Raw genomic sequence first — 22,226 nt, 5'->3', positions numbered from 1 at the left:
CATTCGTATTTTCTCGGCTTTCTGGGACGTGCTCGGCTATCACCATTCATTCATGATTCTATAACCTTTTCCGCATGTAGCTGACAATGAACATTCACTGTGTAGGGTTTGAAAGATGTACATTGAATTTTTCACTTTTCCCGTGCAAAGAAGGCAGGCTAGTTTAGGAGGACATGGCGGGAAGAGTGATCTTCTCAATAGTCCAGACCTTGCCACCCTGGCTGGACGTCATCTCGGTGTAGACGGCGCCACCGGAGCTGGTCAGAGTGTCGCTGAAAGAGGTGTCGGCAGCGGCGAGGGTGATGGTGGTGTTGAGGTACTGCTGCTCGGAGACGGTGCCGGTGCAGCTGTCGTCGCACTCAGTGCCGGTGCCGTAACCGGTCATGTAAGGGCCCGAGTCGTAGGAAAAGTAGGACAGGTTCTCGCCCGTCTCGGCGTTGGTGACAATCCTTGGGTAAGTGTGAGCGCAACTTGTTTCGACAGGTGTTTGCAGGAGATGGGGCTTACTGTTCCCAAGTGGTGCCGTCGTCCATCAGGTTGTACTCGATCCTGACCTTCATGTCGCCGCTGACGGCGGACGCGTTTGAATCCTTCTGGCCGAAGCTGCCGAAGAGAGAGGCGCGGACACACCACTGAGTGGAGTCGGCGCCGCACCACTCGTTTCCGTCAGACCACTGCTCAAGGGTGGTCTGAACAAGATCGCCAGTGCCGTTGCTCATACCGGGCCACAGGAAGAGCTCGCCATTCTGGGAGGAGGGAGGAGTGCCGGGAATGATGGTAGTGACGGCATTGACGATGGTCGACTTGGTGGGGCCGAGAGAGACGGCGCCACCCCAGGTATCCTCGCGCTTCTGCACGAGACGCGTGACAGAAGCAAGGGAAGGCAGAGCAGCCGCAAGAGCGGGAAGAGCGAGAAAAGCTGTAGACTTCATATTTAAAATAGGATTGAACGAATGTATATGGGTAGAGAACGAGAGCAACCAGTGCTTTGGTGATGGGAAGGAGAGGCAAAAGATCATCATGCCAATTATATAGCATCCTTACTAGGCCAATAGGGGACGCGGTTGGCAAAAGCCGGAGTATACGTAAGCCCGGGGTGTGTCTTGTCCTTGAAACCAAGCCTTCATGATCTACGCTCGGCTCCCGCTTTGTGAAACAAATTCTCTCCACCTACCATCTGTTTCTCACGACGGAAGAAGTAAGCATCCCGCGTGCCTTGCACGACCGTTATGACCATGCAAGGATAGCGACACGCCTCCACGTCAGCAGCGGATTTTTGACCAATATGAGCAAACGTCGGATTGTGTTTGTTGATAAATCGAAAAAGCCGGCCCACCGTACGACGCAGGAAATGGCAACTTCGGCCCGTGTCACATATCGTCCGGAATACCGGCTAGCCGTGCGCCAAAGATAGGGCCAATGGCGTTGAATTGCGCCCCTTACATTGCAGATAGTTTGTCGCGATTTAAGTCGAACGGGCGCTAGTTGTAACTAGCTGTCATGTTACATAGGGCTGAATGATGGGACAGCAGCATTAGTTGGGTAGGGAAATCCGGTGCTGTCAGATCCCAAGGTTCTTGGTAGATGGCGCCATGGCTCGGCCGACATTCGTCCGTTTATTTCAACTGCATCTGTTTCCGAATTAAGATCAAGCCCGGACCCTTGCTACTTTGGAATGTTGCAAGAGATATCTTGCAGTCTCGTTCAGCAATCTCTGTCGTCGCTGTGGAGTCTGCAGTGACTCGGTGGTTCTGCAGGTCACGTCTTCTTCAACATGTCTTCGTTCCACTCATGGCAGAAGGGTGGGGAACTGGTGAGAGCAGATATTGCCAAGAAGCGCAGTTGGAAGGCAGGGAGTCGGCGTTCTCGGTGACGCCGCTATCGGCGAGTTTTAAGGCGCCGACAGTCGACATTTCAGCGTTGACCATTCACACTGCACGCAACAACAACAACTCAGCTCAACCACTCTCTTTCAATGACCAAACCAAAGATCCTCTGCCTCCACGGGGCGGGGACCAACGCGCGCATCTTCGAAGCGCAGACGGCGCGGCTGGGTCTGGTGATCCGGAAGCATTTCGACCTGGTCTTCCTGGAGGGACCCATCGAATGCGCGGCGGGTCCGGGGGTGCTGCCGTTCTTTGAGGGCGAGGAGCCGTTCCTGCGCTGGCACAACGAGGTCGACGACGAGGTGAAGAAGCAACGGGCGGGGCCGCACGCGCAGCAGATGGAGCGCGTCCGCAGGCTGCTGGTGGGCGCGATTCGAGAGCAGGGCCCGTTCGTGGGAGTGCTGGGGTTCTCGCAGGGCGCGAAGACGGCAATGCAGTTGCTGCTGCTGCAGGAGGAGCAGGGAGTGGAGGAGGCAGGGAGCAGGATCAAGTTCGGGGTGCTCATTTGCGGGACGGTGCCGGCGGAGGACCTGCTGGTGGCGCATCGCGCCGAGGGCGAGGAGCGGCAGGGCGTGGTGGTGCGGGTGCCGACGGTGCACGCCGTGGCCGAGTCGGATCCATGGCGGGCGCAGAGCGAGCAGCTGCCCCAGTACTGCGACGAAGCAACGCGCCGCGTCTTCCACTACACGGGCGGCCACCACCTGCCGCATCTCGCGGCGCAGAACCAGCAGCTGGCGGATCTCATTCTGGACACGTACAGGGCGGCCGAGGCGCGCGCTTGACAACGGCATTAGCGGGATTGCGCAATCCACGGCGCGGCTTCCGCAATCGCGGCCCGGCCATTTAAAATGTCAGGGAACTCCAGAATTCAATTTTGTCTCTCTACTGCGGGATCTGCCTGACGGTGCACATCTCCTTCTCGGCGTTGGGGAAGCACTCGTGCACGCCCTCGGCCCTGAGCGTGCGGAAGAACCAGTCCATGGCCGTGGGGTACTGCTTGCGCATCGCCTCGTCGACGCCGAACTTGAAGGCCGGCACCAGCGACGACATGACGGCCAGGTCGGCAATGCTCAGCGCCTCGGTCGCCAGCCAGCTCCGCCCGCCGCCCAGCGCGCGCTCCAGCGTCTCGAGCACCTTGGCCAGCTTGCCCAGCGTCTTCTGCTCGGCCTCCTCGTCGTGCTTGGCGAAGCCGAAGCGCGGGTAGAGCAGCTTCAGCACCTCCGGCCACACCTCGCCCACCTGGAACAGCACCCACTGCTGCACCCGCGCCTTCTCCGCCGCGTTCGCGCCCACCAGCTGCGCCGCCTTGGGGCCCGACTCGGCCACGTACTGCATGATGGCGTCCGACTCGACCAGGTTGACTCCGTCGGCGCCCTCGAACGCCGGCACCTTGCCCGTCGGGAACTTGGCCAGGAACTCGTCCGTCTTGTTCGTCTTGCCCATCTGGAAGCCCGCCACCTCCTCCACCTCCAGCCCGTTGATCTTGGCCGCCGCCCGCACCTAAAGAAGAGTCAGCTTGGCCATGCCCGCTTGGGATGCTGCAACCCCCGGACGCACCTTCATGACCCTAGGGTTGTCGGGGTACGAGTAGATCTTTCCGATGGGAGCCATTGTGTCGATTGTTTGGAGTGAGAGAGGAAGGGTTGAAGTTGTCGCTCTTCAGGACAGAAACGCGCGCAGCTATAAAGCCCGTCCTCCGGCCGAAACAGGAAACAGTCAGCCCATCGGAACTCTCAGACGCTAATGATGTAACTAGAGGCGGTGGACCAGCGCCGTACCTACCCCTGCTTTCTAATCCCGTGTTAATGAGATCCTTCCAAGCGTTTCGGCGATGTTCCACCGAACCCCCAGCGAGCACGCTTCGACCATTCGGACCGGATTCTAACCGTCCGACCGTTTCTTGAAAACCATTCAGAAAATGCCAAGGCGGACGTTCTGGAGACATGAAATATGAACAACTTCCGCCGGGGGAAAGTTTCCGTCTCTCTTCTTGGCAGACGAGCAAAGCCTAGAAAAATCGTCGGTCAACTAACCAACCGGCTAACGGATGATCAGCGAACAGGCGGTAAGCAAGGAGACATGTTGCTGACAATTAGAAATAGATGCCACTCCCAATTGCCAAGGATGATGCATATCTCCTGCTGTAAGCTCGTGAGAACATTACCAACCACCATTCCGCACAGGGGATGACCGGTGAGGACTACGCCACGGCTGTCAATACTGCGAGCCGCGAACGTGACGGGGTAACCTTTGTCGGTTAGATGCTTGACCGGAAAGTATAGCTATAATCTCACGCGCATATCCACCACCATATCCTCGGTCAAGAAACGGACGACGCATCCAGCCCAAAGTAGAAAAACAGGGAACGGTCCTGGAAGAGAGATGACAAATCAAAGAAGGACCAACAGAAAAGCAAAAAAGAAAAAAGTCCAATTGCAGTTGGCAAGCAGGCGGCCCAGGATGTGTGGGTTGCATGTAAATTGACACTTGTTGTTTGGAAATGAGCCGCATACCCGATCTGACAGAGCTGACAAATCGACATATGTCTGTCTGGCAAGGCTGGTGTCTGCCTTGCAGACATGCCCAACCACGTCTCTCCCAAAAAGACCCATTTCTGCGATTGGCGACTGGGGCGGGCGAAGTCAACCGCCTCGATATTTGTCTGTCAGGAGGCCGCCCTTTTCTCTCTTCAGAGTTGGAGGCCCTCAGTGTACCCTCGAATCACAATTCACCAGGGCATCAGCTCCGGTACGGCTCTTTCCACTTGTTGCTAAACCGGTTTTCATTGTTTCACAGAATATGCTGGCCACGCTACAAAATTAAGAGAATAGAGAAGATATACGCAATGATGTGAAGATTAGCAAGTGGCGGCGGCAGTGTCGGACGCGACGACCTCGATGTTTGAGGAACAGAGGACGCGGAGCTACGACCATATCTGTTTCGCCCGCTATTAGTGGGGTCTTGCTTCTCACATGGCGAGTTCTAGTACCCTTCAGGCGGGTTCAACCCGTCCGGTATCTCGAGAGCCGACGTGTAGTACGAGGGCAGATCCGAATCCTTCCAGACGTCGACGACGGACTGATGCACCTTGCGTCCCGCATACTCGAGATCCACATTCGGCTTGACATAGCTTCGCGCCTCGCCGTCGCGGTGGTTGAAGACGCCTGCGTACGAGTAGTTGAAGTAGCGGTGCTCGAGGGCCTGCGAGCCTTGGCCGCTCCACTCGCGGAGGTCGTCGCCCGTCTTGTCGGCGACAAGAGAGAAGACGTTGGCACCGACGTCGAAGCGGCCGAGCGTGTCGAGCTCCCAGTTGGCCTGCACGGTGGAAATTTCCGAGTAGTGGTCGTAGAAGGTCGAGTCGGTGGTGCCGACCAGCTGCTCGGGCACGGCGTCGCCGAGGAGGATGGCGAGAACCCGATTCTGGATGGTGTAGGTCTCGTTCTCGTCGAAGGTGACCAGCACTAGCGTGTTGTTCATGAACTTTGGGTTGTCGAGGAGAGGCTCCAGGAAGTTGCGGGTCCAGGCTCCGGCAACAGTCACGGACGTGTCATGCCCATCAGAAGCTTTGCGGTAGTTAGCACCTGGTTGATAGAAATCATAGCGTCTGCTTCGTACTCATGTTGGGTGTGATGAACATCCATTGCGGCAAAGTCTCGTTCTCCAGATCTTGCTGGAAGAGCGTCAAATTCTTGGTGACGCCGAGACGTTTCTCAGAGTCGAGAACGTTTCCGTAGCTCACTTGGCAAGCTGTCAGTAAAATGATGGAGCATTTCACCGGGGAACGTACCTGCTGGGTTATGCTTGCGGACATACATGTTCGCGCCGGTAGTCGGGTTGGGGTACGCTGCGACGAATCAGTGAAGACGGACGGGGGCAGCAGTAGTTTACCACCTACCCTTGCCCGTGTAACCCGTGTACGGCTGGATACGAATTAGCGAATCGGTTGACACCTGCCAAAAGTTGGAATTCTACCATGTCCTCCTGGTACTCTCCCCAGCTGATTTCCTTGTCCTCGAGGAGATCTACGATGGAAGAAATGTTGGCATCAAAAGTGGACAGGTCGTCATGGCTATTGGCGGTTCAGCAGGTGCTATTCTGGATTGTTTCTGGTGGTTTACTTCATTCCAAAATAGTCGCCTCCAATAGCGGCAAGGTAGTTGGGCTGGCTGGGATGGGTGACGGCGTGATAATTATCAAGAGTAACGCCCTTGGAAGCAAGCCAGGCAAGGTTGGCCGCGAGGAGTCAGCGGAGACCCGAGGCGTGTGCAGACTGCATACTTACGGTCACCGATAGCTTTGTCGTAGTCGGTGTTCTCGAGCCAGATGATTGCGATGCGGTCAAAAGCCTTGCCCTTCACAAAAGTGGTTGGAGAGAGTGTCGGGACCTCCGAGGCTCGTTTTTGCAGCCATGCCGCAGCGTCGCCAATGGCCAAAAGAATCAAGAACGTCGTCAGGTGGGCCAGCATGGTTCGGAGCTATCGAGGTTACTTGCAAAATATTGATGGAAGCACCTGGGGCCTTTTGTACGGGAGCTGAGCCACTGTCCGTGGGTGCATGTTAAGCTTTCATTCGGCCAATACTATGGTCCACGTAATAAGCGGACAGCACGGGGACGTTTTCTGGCGGTGCCGAAGTCCCGATGCGGCAGGTGATTGCTGCCACGAGCATGTGTGGCAGCCGGGAGGTGTGATTGGCCAAGCGCTTGGCGGAACGGGTGCGGCCAGAGGAAGAAAACTCGCGGCCGCACAACATCGGAGACTACCAGCGCTGCGTGGCCATCGGACGGGCTCGATTGGCCAATATCAAGCATGGGGCGACCCGTTGGATTTGCTTGGCCATGCACCATCACCCGCTAGTCTACCACTTTTGTCGCACCCTCGCGTCCACGCGCCGTTGAAGGCACACCACAATTCGACCATGCGGCTGTATCCCTGCTTGCCGCTTTTTGCCGTCGAGCCGTTTATCTTTCACGAGCCACCATCATACTTGAGCCGACCGCTGGTCTTCTGACACTTCGAACGCCGCTCTTGTTCTGCGCTGCTCAACACATTGTTTTACTAACCAGAGAAACCGGTCCACCTAGGTCGAATTTCACGCGTTGAGATGGAGAGCAAAGCCAAAGAAACGGAGGCGGATGGGGGAAAATACGTCGCCCTGGGGCAGGACGAGCTCGCCCTTGAGCATCAGAAGGAGCACGTGCGACCATCAGCTTCCGAGACAGATGAAAGCGACCAAGAAGAGGCCATGGGGTTGCTGGATCAAAGTGTCGTCGCTCGGACGAAGCGACACTGTGGTGCTACCCGACGTTGCTCTGTATACCTGGAATTCGCCCTCTTCGGCGTAGTCTTGACCATCGCCTTGTTTGCCGCTCTCATTTGGACAAAACAGCCTCGCCGCACACACGCGGATGGAATGGGAGATCACGATCGGCGACCTCAGGAAAAGTATGTGTTGGACCCAAACTGGAACTTCGACGAGGCGCCGCGTGTCCGAGAATACCACTGGACCATCAAAGATGTTGAGCTCCGGCCAGACGGAGTGAGGCGACCCATGATGACCATCAACGGCGAATTCCCAGGCCCGATGATCGAGTGCAATGAGGGCGACACGATTCTTGTCGAAGTGCACAACGCCGCGGTTAACTCGACGTCGATCCACTGGCACGGGCTCTTCCAGAACGGCACAAACTTTATGGACGGAACAGTCGGCATCACACAATGTCCGATAGCACCCGGATCCAGTATGAAGTATAGATTCAGCACCGGCAACCAGTCCGGCACGTACTGGTACCACGCGCACATGGCCATGCAGGGCTCGGACGGACTCTTCGGGCCTCTGATCGTCCATTCGAGAGCGGAAAAGAAGCTGCAGCAACTTGAGTATGCATCGGACCGAGTAGTCATGGTTCACGATCACTACCACGACTTGACGGGCGCGCTGATGCCCCACTACCTGGCACCGGACAACGAAAACGCGGAGCCAGTCCCAGACGGAGGGCTGATCAACGGGGTGAACAAGAGGGACTGCAATGCTATTCACGGCCGCGACTGTGACAGCACAGCTGCTGAAAGGGCTGTTTTCGATCTTGAAGAGAACAGACACCACCGCCTGCGTATCATCAACACTGGTGCGTTTGCTGAGTTCCAGGTCAAGATCGACGAGCATATCTTTGCAGTCACAGAAGTTGATGGGACGGACGTGGCCCCGGCATATTACCACAGACTGAACATCAATCCCGCACAGCGGTATAGCATTGTTATCAACACTAACATCACGGACCGACGCTCTTTCTGGCTGAGGGCAAAAATGGTGACAGGCTGCTTCGCAGAGGAAAATGCCAATCTCGAGGAAGAAGTGAGAGCAATCATTAGATACACGCCAGGCGGCGACAACGAGGAGCCGACGAGTAGCGATTGGGATGACCAGGTGGACATGCAATGCCTCGACATGAACACTACAGAGCTCCGACCCGTGGAGGAGATCACGCCGCCGGCGCCGGACACGACGATTCATCTCCGCGCAAACTTCGAGATCGGCAACTGGAGGCTGAGCCGCGGCTTCTTCAACAGTTCCTCGTGGCGGCCTACCTTGTCCTCTCCAACGCTCCACCGATACACGAGCGGCAACGAGAGCTTCCGCCCGTCGCCCGAAAGCCCGGCCAAGATCAACGACGTCGGCTTCGACACGGGCGTGGAGCTCGTCTACGAGACGACGGGCATCCAGACGGTCGACGTGCTCGTTTCCAACTTCGACGACGGCAACCACCCGCTCCACCTGCACGGCTACAAGTACTTCGTGCTCGCCTCGGGCCACGGCTACCCGCCCGCAGACCTGTACGGGAGGCTCGACACATCCAACCCGCTGCGGCGAGACACGGCTTCGATCGAGGCCTTCGGCTGGATCCTTCTGCGCTTTGTGGCCGACAATCCGGGGGTTTGGGCGTTCCACTGCCACATCGGCTGGCACACCGAGGCCGGCATGCTCATGCAATTCGCCACGCGCATCGACTCCGCTGTCGGCATGCAGATCCCGGATGAGCAGCGTGACCTGTGCCGCAACGACGGGCTGGAGAAGGGCGCCTCCCCTCCGGATTCGACCTGGTTCGGCGACTTTGGGGATCTCGAATGATTCACGCCAGACTGATCCACTTCCCACGCACCCCAACCTCGCACTCGGTCCTGTTGCTGAGATCGTATTTCCTGTACTCGCCCTCGATGAGGCGGCGTGCCAGGCGCACGCTGCCAAGGTTGCGCAGCCGCTGCATCTCGGCGAGGCGGTCGAGCACGAAGCGGCGGTGCTCCTCATTCGCCGGACTCGCGCGACCAAGAATGAAGAGAGGCCAAAGGAGCGTCGGTGTGGCGGGAAGGGCGGCGAGCTGAGAGACGAGGGCGTCCACTGAGCTTTCCTTGCTCAGGACCGTGTTCGACGGTAGAAAAGGGGCGAAGCGCTCGTGGAGGTAGAGGAGTGCCGCCGTGCGCTTGCAATTGGCCACGAGGACGAGGTGCTGGATGTTCTCGCCGGTTGTCGGCGCTACCTGCGGCACTTCAAGGATTTTGGTCGATAGGTCGCCCCACACGAGCCGGATCTCTTCGTGCTCTTGGGCTGAGAGGGCGCGCTTGAGGCTGATTGCCGAGTAATACGACGCTGCTGTGGAAGTGCGGTCGATCAGACTCAACAGACCGCGCGAGCAACCCATCAAGGCGTCTATCTCGTCCATGCAGTCGTCGTCGAGCCACGCGTGGCCGGGCGTGTCGAGATGGGTGTGGCGTGCGGTCGAACTCATGATCTGGTGCGCGACGAAGTACATCATGAAGAACTTTGTCAGGGCCACGGCCTCGGTATGCAAGGAGCCAGTGCTCTGGACGTGCTGGAGCACGCCGAGGCCGCCTTTGAGATGCGTCATCCACGACTCGTCGCAGCCGTCGGATATGTCGTAGAAGCAGAGCATCAGAACCGTGGCCACGAAGGGCCAGCCCACGGCGCCAGCGTCGATGCTCGCGCGGAGCCCGTTCATGGCGCGCGCCTTGTACAGCCATGCCTCCCGCTCGTACCTCTTGTCGTTGAGGAGACGGAGCTGGTTGGCGGCCACGGAGAGGATGACGTGCTGCAGCGGAGTGTAGGAGAGAGCCATGGGAGCGACGTATCGCAGGTACGGGTTGTGCGTCGGGCTGAGCGAGCAGTTCGGGCAGATGAAGGAAGTAAAGTAGTCGAACAGATAAGCCTCCTTGTGCGACAGTTGGCCGTGGCCCCACGGGTGTGGCCTTGGGTCCGCTTGTGCCACGTCCACTTCGCCTTCTTCTTCTTCGTCATCCACAAATTGGCCATCCTCGCTCATGTGCGCATACGTCGTGTTCAAGAAGATTGGTCTCCGCCCTCGTGTGTCCAGGAAGACTTCATGCCCGCCGCCGCTCTTCTTGTGCTTCTTCCCCTTGGCGGCTTTCGACCACACGCCCTCCCGCCCAAGGCATATACCCCGCTGCGCCGCGTCTTCCTTCCAGAGAAGCCTGATGCCGTAGGCGCAAGCCAGCCCCAGGCGCTGACAGCGCGAGCAGCACGGCCGCTGCTCCTGGCACCGGCTGTGGGCTTGCTTGCATGGCCAGCAGCCTGTGCGGTGCCGTGCTTCTGCTCGGCGGACTTCCCCGGCGGAGGGCAACGTGGTGCGCGGCATCTTCGGTTTTGTAGTGAGGAAGGGTGTCGGTGTGTGGGTGGGATTGTTACGTTTATTGATCGAGACACGGACCCACTTCCCCGCATCGCGAAGATAACGCCCCCACTCAATACTCCCTTAAACTCCACAAAGGTACATTTTCGCTACTACTACTACTACTACGTCGTGTATTTAAATCCCTTTTGCTCAAAATCCGTCTGGTCAAGCAAGACTTCGAGAATCTCCTCGTTCGCCGCCATGGCTTCGGCCCGTTTGTTCTGAGACGCACAGAGCGCCCAGTACGCGCAGATCAAGCCGATACAGACACAGTAGCAAACGATCATAGCCACCACTCCACCAGTGTACGCGGGCGCTTGATCAGCCCGGAACGTTTGTGGCCCGATCAGGTTTCCCACGGCATAGCCAATGTACAGTATAGCAAAAACAACCGTCTTCTTGGTGTTTCCGGCCGTGTTGGCTTGCGCGAGTCCGATGCCGACCACGTAAGGCCCGAAGTACGTGTAGAGCTACCATTCATCGTCAGCCACTACGCATCAGGGGTTGCCACGGGCATGCTTACGAGGTAAATTCCGACCATTTGTCCTCCGATGTTGTCCCTAGGAACCGCGTACACGACCGCCGTGCCGATAATCGGCACAATGCACGCTGCCACAGTGACCAGGCAGCGTCGGTTTGCCCATTTGGCTCCGGCGTATGAGAACACAAACGCCGAAATGGTACTCATGACTCCGGTTGGCATGCTGAGCAAAGAGGCCTCGACCGACGAAAACCCCAGGTTGGCGATGATGATGCTGTTGAACGTCGTGAGCCCGCCGTTTGGGATGTTGATGGCAATGTTGAAGAAGAAGATGATCCCTGCCAAAACATTAGAGCAATGACGAGCACGGACGCTGGGGGACTTCCTCACAGGTTTTAGGATCCACAAAAGCCTCTTTCACCTGGTCCCACTTCCACTCTTTACTCGCAACACCCGTTTTGTTTGCAGCCACGCGCTTGACAAGGTGATATTTTTCCTCCTTGGTCAAGAAAATGGCCTCCATCGGATTGGCAGGCAGAACGACCATGACGAACACGGACCAAGCGAAGGTGATGGAGCCTGCGACGTCAGTAGTGGTACAGCATCTGCCGGCGTGGAACTCACCTATGATCAAAAACAGATAGCGCCAAATTGCCAAGGCACCGTTGATGTGGCCGATGGCCCAGGATAGAAAGCCGTTGATGACAGAACTCGCCGCGGCAAACACCAATGCGTTCCTGGGAGGTTGCTCTTCTTTCTTGTAAAAGGCGGCAATGATCAGAGAAATGCCAGGCACGATGATGGCCTCGAAGCAGCCTGATGGAAATCAGTTTGGTCGTATGCCAAGTTTGGGGCAGACAGCATACCCATCAGGAACCTCAGAGCCATGAGGCTGCTCCAGTTATGGCAGGCAGCCATGAGCAAAGCCATTGTGGACCATCCCAGGCTGCAAGCGCAAAGGAACTTTGCAGAAGGGAGTCTATGTATCAGGTACGAGGCAGGAAACATGCCAGCCAATGCCTGGAACCATGAGTATCATCGATGAGTTGCAGGTCATCCTTGCTTACTCCGAGCGATAAGATGGATCCCAGCCATGAATACTGCTGCCCAACCAAGTGCGTATCCGTTCGCAGTCCGTAGATGGCGGCAGTGCTCAGCGAGACCTTGTCGACTGCGCCAAGCGTCGCAGTAAGAAAAAGCTAAGCGTGTGAGAAGCCGGAATTCCAGCATGCGTGGGACCTGCTCACCATGGGAATCATAATCCAGTCCACCTTGCGGACCAGCTTCTTCTCCTCGTCGGCCGAGAGCGGCGGATACTGCTGAGTTTCGGCAAGGAACTGAGCAGCTTGATCAACGTGCTCGACGATGCCGGCCTTGTGGTCGACACTTCTAGACTCGACGTCCATGTGGGCGGATTTCTCGTGGATAGACATGGTGGACTGGGTCGCAACAAGACACAGGACTTGTCAAGGCGCACCCATTGCCGACTTATACGCGTGGGTTCGGCATGCTCTCGAAGGCTACCTTATCGTTGCGGCGTGCAATCTCCAGAGTTGCAGGGGTCTGGAGAGAGGGATGGTCGTTACGGCGGCGCTATCCCCAGAACGGTACAGTAGTCCCTTCCCCACCTTGTGCCTGCGCCGCATGCACCTTCCAACATTTCGGCCTATTCGGCTTGCTTTCTGCCGCATCCGCTCCGACGCTCCACGGCTTCGGCCTGTATCGACCTTCCCGGCAAGAGTCCGAGCCCGCTCAGTTTGGCTTCGATCCATTGGACACGAGCCGTGAAGCTCTCACCAAGTGGGGCTAAGTTTGCGTGAGAGCGCAGCATGCGGGCTGTATAAATTCCTCGCGGCACTGCGCCTGTGATGCAGCATCCACCTCAATCATGGCTCCTGTGAAAATTGCAATCGGTGCGTCGCACCTACAACACCTCCCGCGGACCTGCTGACACGTTCCAGATAGGGGAGGCACCTTTACCGACATCTGGGCCAGGCAGGAAGGCCACCGGGATATTGTGCTGAAGCTGCTCTCCGTCGACCCGCAAAACTACCACGATGCACCGACAGAGGGCATCCGGAGAGTTCTCTCCATCATCCGTGGACAGGAGATACCTCGCGGTGTCCCTTTGCCAAAGGACGACATCGAATTCGTCCGCATGGGCACCACAGTCGCCACCAATGCCTTGCTAGAACGGAAAGGAGCCCGCCACGCCCTGCTGGTGACCAAGGGATTGCGAGACCTCCTGAAAATCGGCTACCAGTCACGCCCACGCCTGTTTGACCTGAACATCGTCAAACCAGACGTTTTGTACACCGATGTGCACGAGATTGCCGAGCGAGTCACGGTCGAGGACTTTGATGAAGACGTCTTCGGCGCCCACAAGGCAGTTACCGAGATCCCTGGCGAACTCATCCGCACCTCAAGCGGAGACATGGTCCGCATCATCAAGCCATTGGACGAGGACGAGGTCCGCGCCACGCTGAAGGACATTAGAAGCAAGGGCATCGAGACGATTGCCGTGTGCTTTGCTCACTCGTACATCTTCCCAGAGCACGAGGCGCGCGTCGGCCAGATGGCAGCCGAGGAGGGCTTTTCGCACGTATCGCTCTCGTCCGCTGTGGCGGCAAACATGATCAAAATGGTGCCCCGGGGGAGTTCAGCATCGGCAGATGCATACTTGACTCCGAACATCAAGCAGTACCTCTCGGGCTTCAGAAAGGGCTTCGAAGGCTCGCACCTTGACGACGTCAGGGCCGATTTCATGCAGTCAGACGGCGGACTCGTCAGCCACAAGAGCTTCAGTGGACTGAAAGGCATTTTGTCAGGTCCTGCCGGTGGAGTCGTGGGTTTTTCTCGCACCTGCTACAGCCCCGAGACCCAGGTGCCTGTCGTCGGGTTCGACATGGGCGGAACATCGACCGATGTCAGCCGGTACGGAGGCGTTCTGGAACATGTCTTTGAAACCACCACGGCCGGTGTCACCATCCAGTCCCCGCAGCTCGATATTAACACGGTGGCTGCGGGAGGCGGCTCCATGCTGTTCTTCCGCAATGGTCTGTTCGTCGTGGGTCCCGAATCCGCGAGCGCCCACCCTGGCCCGGCGTGCTACCGCAAAGGTGGACCTCTCACCATCACCGATGCAAATCTGTTCTTGGGAAGGCTGATCCCGGACTACTTCCCCAAGATCTTCGGCAAAAACGAGGACGAGCCTCTCGACTTGGACATTGTCAAGGCAAAGTTCGCAGAGCTAACAGCCAGAATCAACGCTGAGACGGGCCAAGCTCTGACCCCCGAAGAGGTGGCTTACGGGTTCTTGGACGTTGCAAACGAGTCCATGTGCAGGCCGATCCGAGCGCTGACTGAGGCGAAGGGCTACGAAATCGGTAAGCTTGTCCAGACGGCATCGCGTGCATGTGCTAACGGAACTAGCAAAGCACCATCTCGCCGTATTTGGAGGAGCCGGTGGGCAGCATGCTTGTGAAATCGCCTCCAAACTAGGCATCTCCACCGCCATCATACACAGGTACTCCAGTATTCTGTCGGCCTATGGCATGGCGCTCGCCGATGTCGTTCAAGAGGCCCAAGTTCCTGTCAACCTCGTCTATGCTGGAGAGACAGTTGACCATCTCAACCACAAGCTCGCATCCCTGCAGACCACCGTCACACAACGGCTCCTCGCCCAGGGCATCAAAGAGAGCGACATGCGTTACGAATTCTACCTCAACATGAGATATCGTGGAACCGAGACGGCCATGATGATCCTTCAGCCGCAAGGCGGCAGCTTCAGAGACGCCTTCTTGGAGCAGCACCTGCGTGAATTCAACTTCACCTTCCCAGATACCAGAGACATCCTAGTCGACGATGTTCGCGTCCGCGGCATTGGTAGCAGCGGATCTATCTCGTCAGATGCAGATAAGCTCGCCTTTGAGCTTCAAAAGACCGTGTTTTCGTACGCCAAGGCAGATCTTGTGGAAACTCGCGTCCGTGGTGTCCTGTAATCCCGAGTCATTCCAAGAAGCTAATTGAATGTGCCAGGTTAAAACCTTCTTTCAAAACCACGGCCAGATTGCGACTCCGGTTTACCTTCTCGAACAGCTTCTTCCCGGGATGAAAGTGGCCGGCCCTGCGGTGATATTGGACAATACCCAGAGCATATTGCTTGTGCCAGGCACAGAAGCCAAAGTCCTGTCAGCGCATGTGGTGATTGACGTTCCTCGCATTGTCAAAACCAGCACATCTTCGACGACGGTCGATCCCATCGCCTTATCCACATTCTCTCACCGGTTCATGTCCATAGCAGAGCAAATGGGCCGTATTCTTCAGAAGACATCCATGTCCCTGAACATCAAGGAGCGTTTGGATTTCTCCTGCGCAATCTTCGGCCCGGACGCCGGCCTCGTTGCAAACGCCCCGCATGTGCCCGTACGATTCCTCCCATGACACATTTCGATCAAGATCACTGACACGTGCCAGGTGCACCTCGGCTCGATGAGCTACGCAGTCAAGTACCAGCACGATCTCCTCAAGGACAAGCTGGTTCCAGGAGACGTCCTTGTCTCGAACCATCCCGAAGCCGGAGGAGCCCATCTCCCTGACGTGACGGTGATCACCCCAGTCTTTGAACCGACTGGTGAGCGCGTAGCTTTCTACGTTGCTTCGCGTGGCCACCACACAGACATAGGGGGGCTGGGCGGGACCTCGATGCCGCCCAATTCCACGGAGCTCTGGCAGGAAGGCGCGGCTATCAAGAGCTTCAAGCTGATCCATCGAGGCGAGTTTTTCGATGAGGAGGGTATCAAGAACATTCTGCTCGAGCCGGGAAAGTACCCGGGATGTGTCGGAAGCCGCCGCCTCGACGACAACATCTCGGACTTGAAAGCGCAGGTCGCAGCCAACAGAAAAGGAATGCTCCTGATACAAGGCTTGATGGAGGAGTACTCTCAGGAAGTGGTGCAGCTCTACATGCGCGCCATTCAAGAGAACGCCGAAGTTGCGGTACGCCACTTCCTTCGCGAAACTCGTAAGGAGAAGGGACCGGTGTTCTCAGGCAACGACCAGATGGATAACGGCTCGGAGATTGTCTTGACGGTGAGCATCGATGAATCTGGATCGGCCAAGTTCGATTTCACGGGAACCGCCCCGGAGATGTACTCGAACATGAACGGGCCTCCTGCAATCACCTACTCGGCCATCATCTACTGTCTACGGTTGCTCATTGGCATTGACATCCCAATGAACCAGGGCTGTCTAGCGCCCATCGACGTCATCCTTCCGAAGGGCAGTTTCCTGAATCCTTCACCCGGGGCTGCCGTTTGCGCCGGCAACACTCAGACGTCTCAGCGCGTCTGCGACGTCATCCTCAAGACTTTCCGAGCAGCGGCGGCGTCTCATGGCTGCATGAACTGCCTCGGTTTCTTTGGCGAAGTTCAGGACCCTGCGAGCGGGGCCGAGCATTCGTTCGCGTTCGGCGAGACCGTGTGCGGAGGATCAGGGGCGACGGAGGGCGCCCACGGCGCTGACGCGGTACATACGCACATGACAAACACCCGCATCACTGATGTCGAGACCCTTGAGCGCCGATACCCCGTCCTGCTCCGTGAGTTCTCCATCAGGCCTGACAGCGGAGGAAGCGGCCTGTATCGCGGCGGCTGCGGGGCGATCAGAGATATGGAATGCCGCGCACCGCTTAGGTTCAGCGTCATCACCGAGCGCCGGTCGATTGCGCCCTACGGCATGGCGGGCGGCGGCGACGCTGCAAAGGGAAAGAACTATTGGGTCAGGAAGATTAAGATGGCAGATGGCGATGGCTACGAGGAACGCTGGGTCAACATGGGACCGAAAAACATGATAGCCATGCAACCTGGCGATCGTTGTGTGCTTCTCACTCCGGGAGGAGGAGGATGGGGGCTTGAGCCTGCTGCTGGTCCTGAGACAACCCCAGCGAGTAGAGACGCCGCTGAGAAAAGGGGCGAGACACTCCATTCCCCACGCGCAGTAGGTAGCATTGCTGCTTGGTCAACCGCACAGGCCGAATCCTCCTGACCCTCTGCAGATCACTGCAGAAATTTAGCGATTTAGTAAAAACTGTGATCCGTGGCGCAGCAGCTGCGCCTTCACGGTTCCAGTGTGGTGTCCGTCAAGCCCCACGAATCAATATTCTCCTTCCTCCAAGCGGACAATAACGTCCCACCACCATGGCAGCATTAAGCCCCCCCGTTCCTGGCATCGACTCGACGCAGACGTGTCAGGATCCGCAAACTCCCTGAAGGAAGGCGAACGGTGGCAATACCGCGCCGCAAATCTGTTTTTCTCCGAGTCGCCCAACTCAAATAACAACATGATGAGGGTTAAGCTGTCACATGTGAGCTATTTACTTCCTTTCGCTTAACATTTCGGCCAATTAAATGCATCGATGGGGGCCTTGCAGGCTGGAACTTTGCTGTTGGCTACGAAGAGGCCTGCAGGGGGCTATCACCGTGCCACCGGGATGGAACCCGGGTGGTACTTACCGAGAAGTCCCGTACCGGCGGGTGCCTCCGCCATGTCAAACCATAAGGCGAATCAGGTGGCTCTAGCTTTTATCGTGCTTGGAGCTTATGCGAGGGCAGCGCCGCAACTAAAGCCGCCGGTGCGTGCGTCGCATTGCCTACGTCCGCAGCGCACGCGTGTCTAGGGTATGAAGATCGTGTGTCTGAAAGGGACCCTTGCGTGGCGCAGTCTTCAGCCGAGGGAAAGATTTTCTTGAACTTCCGTGGAACCTCGGTGTACTTGAGTAATTCCTTTTGGCGTGTCCGGGTGACTGTGCTTGACTAAAAACAGCTGGCTGTCCCAAGGTTACAGGCACTCTCAGGGCTGTGCAATCCCGTGCTCCCCGCCTCCGAATATCACAACCTCCTCACCCGTGACAGCCTCTCCACTCTGGCTGGCGTCGTCTTAGTGGGAAGTCGCAGTGGGTCTTTGAGATTGATGCTTCGTAATCGGCGCCAAGATTGCCTCCCACACATCCCTGAGCACCTTTTGATCTTCGTCGATGTAGTCAAGGCATCCGTAGGAAGGGAGACGACACCCCACTGGGGTAGAATTGATGCTGATCTGCTCTGAGTGCCGTCCGTCCTTGGCAACAGGCCACACGAAAATCTCCTATGAAGATCCAACAAAAGCAACTTCGGGATATGGCTTCAATTAATCACGTCTGAGGTGGGGCCACTAATGGAAGACGGGCGATTAGTGGCGAGCCGTCAGCGACTGTGCACCGCGCCAAAGCACGGTGCGACAATCCGGGGACGGCAGCCTCCAAACCGTATCCGCTTGCTCCATCATTGGCTACTTAACGAACAAGCTTTCGCAAAATTCGCTGAGATATCCGTAGCATGTGATCATGGGGCCAGCCAGAGAGGACTTATCTCCCTAGCGTTGACTTCTCTGTTTAGCGTACCGCCTTAACCAAGACTGGCACCATTCCCGCCCTGGTAACTTGCACGTTTCTCTTCAGCTCCCATGGTTCTCGCCAGAGCATGTCCATTGGTAGTCGAGTGGTTACGAAATTCCGTCATTTTTACATTTCAATAATATTAGGACTCATCTTCTTTTCTGAACCTCTACATATGAGATATATTACAAGGAAGATTAGGACGTCGTGTCATGGGTATATCTAGAGGATAAATGGAATGTGATGGAAAGAAGTGGTATACGCAGCCATGGAGAAAAAAGAAAGGAAAAGGAAAGTTACAGTGGAAGTCATTCCTCGCGGTTCCCGCCACCCCACACCTTAGTGTGCATACCGAAGCCGCTCTTCGGCTTCACTCCGGGCATGTTCGCGCTCATGGTACGCAGGGGTCGGGTATCGCTGTCATCGCCGCCCAGGCTCGGGGCACCTGACACGCTGCACGACACGCTCTCAACCTCTACCGAAATCTCTTGCTGTTGGTGCACGATCAAAGGACCCTCTCTCTGCTGATAGGAGTGGTCGATGCCGGTTGTGCTGTGCAAGTTCTTCGGGGTGGGCATGCCCACGCCGCCGCTCCGCATGATATTCTTAAGTTCGACTTCGTCGTCACCGCAGTCGTGGTGCTTCTTGTCCATTGCCTCGGCGTCGGAGCTGGTGACTGAGCCGGTGCGGCCGGCGAAGGCAGCCTGGATTGCGGCTTGCTTGGAAGCAGAACCCGAGCGAGTCCGGTTACTGAAGCGGCGGTTGGTGTCGAAGCCTCCGGTGTTGGAGGATGAGCTGGAGACGGTGGCGATCAAGTCGGCCATGGACATCTCAATCTTGAGCTTGACGATGTATGCGAGAGGGTGGAATTGCATGTAGACGAACGAGTTCTTCAATGACATCATGCCTGGTTGCGGGTCAACGTGATGGTGCGGTGCGCTCGATGGCGTGAAACTTACTGATGATGAGGATATCCATGCTGAGCGAGAAGCCGATAATGTAGATGTTGAACTTGACCAAAGATTCGTATTTCTTCAAGCCCTGGCGCACCAGGTTCTTCTGCACGATGTAGATGAAATACCAGTTGAGCGAAGCATCGACGATCAGATAGATGACCTTCTCGCAGCGGTCCCAGATGTCGTTGAGGTGGATGTAAGCTTCGGAGACCTGGAGGCGGGCAGGGATCCAGATGCAGTAGACGGAAATGTTGATGGCAGTAATGAGAATGGCAACACCGATCTTGATGTGGAGGCCTTTCTTCCGGTTGACAAGAAGCACGGATACTCTGTTGATGATAATCTGCAGCAGGAACTGGACCTGCAGCGCCCAGGTGGTGACTGGAAGCGCGAGTCAGCGGCGGGGATGGTGCATGGGGGGCCGGCGTGCGTACGGATGCAGAAGTAGAAGGCAAAGCTGGGGGGGATGTCGCCGCGCAGATGCAGCCAGCAGATGATGCTGAAGGAAAGGCACACGGCAATCTCGCCCCAGATCATCCAGATGTAGGGCGTGTTGAGCCTGCTGGCACCGTGCTTCTTGGAGACATGGCGGGTCTGCTTGATGGCAGTCCAGACGGTGAGGAAGCCAAAGCCGAGAGTGAAGCCCCAGGCCAGGCTGGCCAGGGCGATGTCGTCCTCGGTGACGGGCTGGAGCTCGTAGCCCGGGGCCAGTAGGGTGATCATGATGGTGGAGAGAAGGGAATGACTGCTGCAGAGCGGCGGGCAGGGCCGGCATGGGCGAGGGTATATAAGAAGGCATACGAGGGCTCCTTTTGGTTGTGGCGCAACTAGCTGGAGGTGCAGGCGGACCGCCGGCAGCGGCACTAGCACGGCCGGACGCCTTTCTAGAGCTCGCTTGTTCCTGGGCTACGGCTGTTGATGCCCAGCGGTGCGCCAGATGTGGCAGCTGCCGGCCGGCGCGTCTCGGGCTGCCTGTGCAGCGTCGTCGAGGCTGCAGTGCGGCGGCGGCGGGCGACACATGACAGCGGTGGCAAGGCTCCGCGGGCGTTTCACCACGCACTGGCGCTGACACAACCAGAGAACGGGCATGACGACGCTGGGGGAGAAGGAGGGGTGCTGACATGCGTGGCTGCGAGCCGTGTTGGGCGGAGCACGTTCCGGGGGGCGGCGGACAGGCTTCCGGCGGCCGCGCAGCTGGCGTTCCTGGCGCTAGAAATTGCGGAGAAGGCTCGCTAATCGCGCATCGGCCCCAGTGCGCGATCGCCTGCGCTCCACTCACGGCGCCCGGATGCCAGCCGCCCATGACGCTCTTTATTTCGCAGGCCACCCATCCCCGCGTCCTCGCCCACGCCTGGACCCTATCGCGCCGCCATCGCCACCGATGCAGCCCCTGTAAATTCCCGATCCGAGCACCCACTGGCTGTCAAGCCGAAACCCTAAAACCCCTGCCTGTCTGCCCGGCACCCTAGCTGCGCCGCGCCTTGGATGGCGTACGTGCCGGTCAATCTCCCCGCTCCGGCCCGCGGCCCAGGTACCGGGTACTTCCATGCAAGTCAAGCATCTTCATTCGCAACATCTCTTTTAGACTACAGAAACCACGCACCTCCCTATCCCCTATCCCCTTCAGTAGCTCGCGTCGATCCAGCTGTTGTAGTCGCTGCCCAGCACCGTTGCGTGGCTAACCGCCGCCTCCAGGCTGCTCTCGTATTCCCTCTCCGCCGTCGACGCCCCGTCGCCCTCGTTGCTCCACTCGTAGAACAGCGGCGTTGCGCCCTCGGCCATGGTCGTCCAGCCCTTGGGGTTGACGATGTCCGCCAGCTTCGACCTCTGGAACACGACTCGCGCGAGCACCCGCCACGGCCTTCCCAGGTACACCTTCTCCGCCAGCCCCGATACGCCCGACGCCGCCGTCACCGTGCTGCTGTCTATCACGTACCACGACTCGTCGTCGGCCGTCTCGCGCGAGCTTGCCGTGATGGCCCCGCCGCCGCTCGACGCCACCGTGCACTCGCCGAACCAAGCGCTGGCCGCCCCGAAGATGTAGTCCACTGCGCCTTCTATGTAGCAGTTCGAGTAGTACTGCGTCCCCTTCTTGGCATACAGCGTGTCCTGGTAGCTCTTGAATTGGCACCCGTAGAAGCCGAGCTTGTCGGCGTTGGCCGTGAGCCTAATCGTCTTTCCGTCAGTTTCCGGCCTCTTGGGAGCATTCGGAGCGTCTTACGCGACAGCTTGCGCTCCAGCCCCGTAGCCGTTGACGACATTGATGTTGTACATCTTGAATCCGTCGGCCTTGACGTTGACGGTCGAACTGGCGTCGAGAGAGCCGGCGTCGGCTGACTTGATGCTGTGGCTGATGGTCACTGTATTCGACTTGTAGCTGCCCGTGTCTTCTGTAGACCCGTAAAGCGTCAGGGCGCCCTTGTATGTGATGGTCAGCTGCTCGGCGTAGGTCCCCTCGCTGATGAAGATGCAAGCATCAGCAGTCGAGCTTGTCCCAAGCGCGCTGAGTGCACTTGACACCGTCTGGTAAGTTGCACCTGATCCGACAGTCAGACAGCCTGATGGAGCGCTTGTCCTACTGGTCCTCTTCGCAAGGCCCGGCGTGGGCGCAGAAGAGACGGGTAGCCCGAGGGCGAGCAGAAAGGCGGCAATCGACCTCATCACGGATGAGAATGTTGGGCAGTCAAATTTGGATTCAAAACAGAAAAGGCATCGCGCGTGCATTCTTATATCCAAGGAAAGTCTCGTTGAATATGCGTGCAGTCAC

General features: G+C 57.6%; 10 protein-coding genes across 10 annotated transcripts; 3 read left to right on the top strand and 7 right to left on the bottom strand.

The window, feature by feature from the left end:
* Positions 1-163: 163 nt before the first annotated feature.
* Positions 164-932, bottom strand: LTHEOB_10237 (uncharacterized protein; the record flags this gene model as incomplete). Its single annotated transcript, XM_035506860.1, has 2 exons — positions 164-449; positions 508-932. The coding sequence occupies 2 exons, from the start codon at positions 930-932 to the stop codon at positions 164-166; spliced, it is 711 nt and encodes a 236-aa protein (XP_035368006.1).
* Positions 933-1,975: 1,043 nt separating this feature from the next.
* On the top strand, positions 1,976-2,668 carry LTHEOB_10236 (Phospholipase carboxylesterase; the record flags this gene model as incomplete). Its single annotated transcript, XM_035506859.1, has 1 exon — positions 1,976-2,668. The coding sequence occupies one exon, from the start codon at positions 1,976-1,978 to the stop codon at positions 2,666-2,668; it is 693 nt and encodes a 230-aa protein (XP_035368005.1).
* A 100-nt stretch (positions 2,669-2,768) lies between these two features.
* On the bottom strand, positions 2,769-3,497 carry LTHEOB_10235 (Translation elongation factor; the record flags this gene model as incomplete). The annotated part of the gene is made up of 2 exons (XM_035506858.1): positions 2,769-3,386; positions 3,444-3,497. The coding sequence occupies 2 exons, from the start codon at positions 3,495-3,497 to the stop codon at positions 2,769-2,771; spliced, it is 672 nt and encodes a 223-aa protein (XP_035368004.1).
* A 1,371-nt stretch (positions 3,498-4,868) lies between these two features.
* On the bottom strand, positions 4,869-6,352 carry LTHEOB_10234 (Phosphoesterase; the record flags this gene model as incomplete). The annotated part of the gene is made up of 6 exons (XM_035506857.1): positions 4,869-5,449; positions 5,502-5,624; positions 5,674-5,730; positions 5,782-5,806; positions 5,859-5,955; positions 6,165-6,352. 6 exons carry the CDS (start codon positions 6,350-6,352, stop codon positions 4,869-4,871), a joined length of 1,071 nt encoding a protein of 356 aa, XP_035368003.1.
* Positions 6,353-6,989: 637 nt separating this feature from the next.
* Positions 6,990-9,014, top strand: LTHEOB_10233 (Multicopper oxidase; the record flags this gene model as incomplete). The annotated part of the gene is made up of 1 exon (XM_035506856.1): positions 6,990-9,014. The coding sequence occupies one exon, from the start codon at positions 6,990-6,992 to the stop codon at positions 9,012-9,014; it is 2,025 nt and encodes a 674-aa protein (XP_035368002.1).
* Position 9,015: 1 nt separating this feature from the next.
* LTHEOB_10232 (Zn 2cys6 transcription factor) lies at positions 9,016-10,554 on the bottom strand (the record flags this gene model as incomplete). The annotated part of the gene is made up of 1 exon (XM_035506855.1): positions 9,016-10,554. One exon carries the CDS (start codon positions 10,552-10,554, stop codon positions 9,016-9,018), a length of 1,539 nt encoding a protein of 512 aa, XP_035368001.1.
* Positions 10,555-10,712: 158 nt separating this feature from the next.
* LTHEOB_10231 (MFS transporter) lies at positions 10,713-12,504 on the bottom strand (the record flags this gene model as incomplete). Its single annotated transcript, XM_035506854.1, has 7 exons — positions 10,713-11,060; positions 11,114-11,409; positions 11,462-11,650; positions 11,696-11,887; positions 11,938-12,091; positions 12,139-12,270; positions 12,319-12,504. The coding sequence occupies 7 exons, from the start codon at positions 12,502-12,504 to the stop codon at positions 10,713-10,715; spliced, it is 1,497 nt and encodes a 498-aa protein (XP_035368000.1).
* Positions 12,505-12,959: 455 nt separating this feature from the next.
* Positions 12,960-17,116, top strand: LTHEOB_10230 (Hydantoinase oxoprolinase; the record flags this gene model as incomplete). The annotated part of the gene is made up of 5 exons (XM_035506853.1): positions 12,960-12,984; positions 13,033-14,457; positions 14,504-15,054; positions 15,110-15,496; positions 15,548-17,116. 5 exons carry the CDS (start codon positions 12,960-12,962, stop codon positions 17,114-17,116), a joined length of 3,957 nt encoding a protein of 1,318 aa, XP_035367999.1.
* Positions 17,117-18,811: 1,695 nt separating this feature from the next.
* Positions 18,812-20,182, bottom strand: LTHEOB_10229 (uncharacterized protein; the record flags this gene model as incomplete). The annotated part of the gene is made up of 3 exons (XM_035506851.1): positions 18,812-19,410; positions 19,463-19,840; positions 19,894-20,182. The coding sequence occupies 3 exons, from the start codon at positions 20,180-20,182 to the stop codon at positions 18,812-18,814; spliced, it is 1,266 nt and encodes a 421-aa protein (XP_035367998.1).
* Positions 20,183-21,082: 900 nt separating this feature from the next.
* On the bottom strand, positions 21,083-22,120 carry LTHEOB_10228 (Pectinesterase; the record flags this gene model as incomplete). The annotated part of the gene is made up of 2 exons (XM_035506850.1): positions 21,083-21,626; positions 21,681-22,120. 2 exons carry the CDS (start codon positions 22,118-22,120, stop codon positions 21,083-21,085), a joined length of 984 nt encoding a protein of 327 aa, XP_035367997.1.
* Positions 22,121-22,226: the final 106 nt, after the last annotated feature.

This window comes from Lasiodiplodia theobromae (genome assembly GCF_012971845.1).
Source record: "Lasiodiplodia theobromae strain AM2As chromosome Unknown scaffold_37, whole genome shotgun sequence".
In the NCBI taxonomy this organism is placed as follows: Eukaryota; Fungi; Ascomycota; class Dothideomycetes; order Botryosphaeriales; family Botryosphaeriaceae; genus Lasiodiplodia; species Lasiodiplodia theobromae.
This window is presented reverse-complemented; position numbering and strand designations above follow the sequence as displayed.